The 3,570-nt window shown below is 41.3% G+C and overlaps 1 protein-coding gene across 1 annotated transcript; it reads right to left on the reverse strand.

The window, feature by feature from the left end:
• Positions 1 to 225: 225 nt before the first annotated feature.
• Positions 226 to 1,152, reverse strand: LOC140070005 (olfactory receptor 5V1-like). The gene has a single exon (XM_072116337.1). The coding sequence runs from the start codon at positions 1,150 to 1,152 to the stop codon at positions 226 to 228; it is 927 nt and encodes a 308-aa protein (XP_071972438.1).
• Positions 1,153 to 3,570: the final 2,418 nt, after the last annotated feature.

Consider the following 3,570-nt stretch of genomic DNA (forward strand, 5'->3'; position numbering starts at 1 on the left):
TGGTATCTGACTTGGGACATGTTTAAACACTGCCCTTTGGGACATGGTGGGAGTGATGCACCCAAGGTATAGTCTTTCTGAGGAACCTTCTCATTATTCCTGTGCCTTAAGAAGTTGGTTCAACCACTTACCACTAACATGGATAGTGTCTAAACACATCACAACAAAGGCAAAACCATGGACAAACGACTCTTTCCTTGATTTTCCCAAGAGTTGGATTTAAGTTCATAAACTAGAAAGTTTCATTTTGATTGTGTCTTTAACGTCCTTGTTCCTCATGCTGTAGATGATGGGATTAATCATTGGTGTGACAGCTGTATATAGAAGGGACACCGTCTTGTCTATTTCAGGTAAGTCTGCACTCCGAGGTTTCATGTACATGAAGATGATAGTCCCATAGAACATAGACACTACTGTGAGGTGGGAGGCACATGTGGAGAAAACTTTATCTCTTCCTTGTGAAGAGCGGATCTTGAAGACATTGGAGATGATGTGGATATATGAAATCAATGTCAAGAAGAAAGAACACAAGGCAATGAGCTGGGCAGTAATGTTGATGGCTATTTCATTTGGACGTGTATCTTTGCAGGAGAGTCGTAAAAATGGAGGCATCTCACAGAAGAAGTGGTTGACATGATGGGATTTGCAAAATGGTAATTGGAAGGTTAGTGGAACATGAACGCTGGCAGTGATGAAGCCCATACCCCAAGATATGGAGGCGAATAATATACACATCTTCATGTTAATGATGGTTTGGTAGTGCAATGGTCTACAAATGGCAACAAATCGATCATAGGCCATGACGGCAAGAAGGATGCACTCTGTGGCTCCTAAAGTCATATGGAAATACATTTGAAGTGCACATCCCACAAAAGAAATACTCCTGTCCTTGGATAAAGTATTCATTAGAATTTTAGGGACAATGGTGGAAGAGAAACAGATGTCAATCATGGAGAGATTGCTCAAGAAGAAATACATGGGGGTCTGTAGCTTTGAGTTGATCCTCACCACAATGATAAGTAGAACATTTCCTAACAATGTCATCAGATACATGATCAGAAACACACAAAAGCAGATGCCCTGAAGATAGAAGACATTAGACAGACCGAGGAGGTAAAATCTTCCTGAAGATGTTTGATTTAAGTTTTCCATTAGATCTAGTGTAGCTGGTGAAGAGCGGTCAAGATGTAAATTAATTAAAGGTTTCCATTGCTAAATTTCTGGTTTGCTTTTCAACCCATCCCTAATGGACAATACTCATACACAGGCCGGATTTAGTGTAGTACCTGTTGACATGAAAGGGTAGGTGAAAAGTGTGCGGACATTTTGCTTCTACCCTAAGGTTATATGATAATTGTGTGTTGTTTTTGTACAAAGAACAGACGTCATACTTAATCTGCAAAAAAATTACAGTGCAATATACAAGCAGGGCTGTAACTAGCTGCTATGGAGCCCAGAGTGTCTAAAAGCCCTGACTAGAAATTGAAGGATGGAGGACGCTCAGGGGCACATTTACTTACCCGGTCCGTTCGCGATCCAGCGGCGCGTTCTCTGCACTGGATTCGGGTCCGGCCGGGATTCATCAAAGCAGTTCCTCTGACGTCCACCAGGTGGCGCTGCTGCGCTGAAGTCCGCTGGAATGCCTCGAAATACACCGGCCTATCCAAGATGAAGGTGAGTGAAATTTTCGCGACACAAATTTTTTTTTAAATGCGGCGGTTTTTCCGAATACGTCGGGTTTTCGTTCGGCCACGCCCCCCGATTTCCGTCGCGTGCATACCGGCGCCGATGCGCCAAATTCTGATCGCGTGCGCCAAAAACCCGGGGCAATTCAGGTACAATCGGCGCAAATCGGAAATATTCGGGTAACACGTCGGGAAAACGCGAATCGGGCCCTTAGTAAATGACCCCCTCAGTGTTATACTGTAGTGTGAATGTAGCCTTATACTGTATTTACTGCTCCACATCCTGCAGTCTGAGTCATCTGCTCACAGAAGATAAGTCGGGGGAGGGGCAGGTAATGCAGCACATCCTGGCATGGAAGCTTTCATCCTGCCGTCTTCCTCCTCAGTGTGCCCAGCAGCCCTTATAGGTGGCCTTCTTCTCTCACCTTCTCTTCTCTCACCCTACTCTTTTCTGACCTTCTGGCCCCCTAGATGGGTTAATCTGTAGCTTTACTATGTGTGTATGAAGTGCAAGTGCTGAGCCTTCCATGTAATGTGTACAGTATTAAGCCAAGTGTATAACATGTATGCGCAGAGCTATATGTGTAATGTATAATGGGCAGTGCTCAATAGGCAATGTGCGGATGCAGAACTGTATAATATGCAGGTGCAGAGCAGTATGTACGTATGTGTGTAAGTAGTAGTGTAAGTATTTAAATGTATATGGCGGATGGTATAAATGTATGTGTATATGAATGTATACATTTGTTATGAGTGTATAAAAATATGAGCGAATACATGTTCATATATGAGTGTATGAATGTATTTGTTTGTGAGTGCATACATGTGTGTATATGAGTGAATTAATGTATAAATATGAGTGAATGAATGTATGTATAGATGTGCATATAAATAAAAATAAATTACAAATAACATACTTATATCTTATATGTGACTGAGTTTTGTTTGGAGGGGTTCTCCTGCTACAGAATATTAGCCGCCTTCTAGTAGGATCGGTCATCACCATGAGATGGGTGGTGGGAAAACACAATAGGCAGTGTGTCTGCTCCTGTCTCTGCTCTGTGTGTGGCGAGGGTGGTGGAAGCCTATCCTATATCTATCCTATAGAAACTATGGATAACTTTAAGGTTCAAGGTTTTCCAGCAACACAGCAGGTATGGGGGGGGGGGGCTACAATATTACACAGCACAGGTGTCATATACATCCTATACAAAGCACAGACATTATGCACTTCATGGCGTATATCGTGGCACAGCCATCATACACTTCTGTGGTGGCACAGACATTTATATTACATACGTTAAAAAAAAACGGATGTGCAGCACAAACATTACACACATGAGACGAAAATCATGAACATCAAACATATCAAATACACATCACACACATCACTTAGAAAGCAGAAACATCATAAACATCAGATTCACAAACCTAACAATATACACATCACATACATTATATACATGGGGTGCGCACTGCAGACATCTCATACATCAGCACAGGTCAGGTATCAAAAACTTCATACACATAGCACATGACATGATAGATATCAGATGCACAGCCCAAACATTATACATCAACATCTCTATTAAAGTCAATTTAATGAAAAATTCTAATACTTTATTAGTATTATATTTATGTAGAAAATAAAATTAAAAAAATCACTTACCTTAAAAAACAAACTGCTTGAATAATGACCGCACTTGAAGACATTCCAAAATGGTGTCTGCCCATATTTGATCAGCGTGGTGTTATACTGGCAATGCCTCCTCGTATATATTGAGCCAACATCAACTTTTAGTCCCAGCTGTATAAGACTGAAGAGAAGGTGTGAAGTTTCTGGATATTTCCCCTAGAGATATCAAACTTTTCTAAATGTTTCACT

This window comes from Engystomops pustulosus, chromosome 7 (assembly GCF_040894005.1).
Source record: "Engystomops pustulosus chromosome 7, aEngPut4.maternal, whole genome shotgun sequence".
NCBI lineage: Eukaryota > Metazoa > Chordata > Amphibia > Anura > Leptodactylidae > Engystomops > Engystomops pustulosus.

Excerpts from the sequence above, each read along its gene's own strand:
- LOC140070005 (XM_072116337.1), bottom strand. The coding sequence starts at position 1,152 with ATGGAAAACTTAAATCAAACATCTTCAGGAAGATTTTACCTCCTCGGT.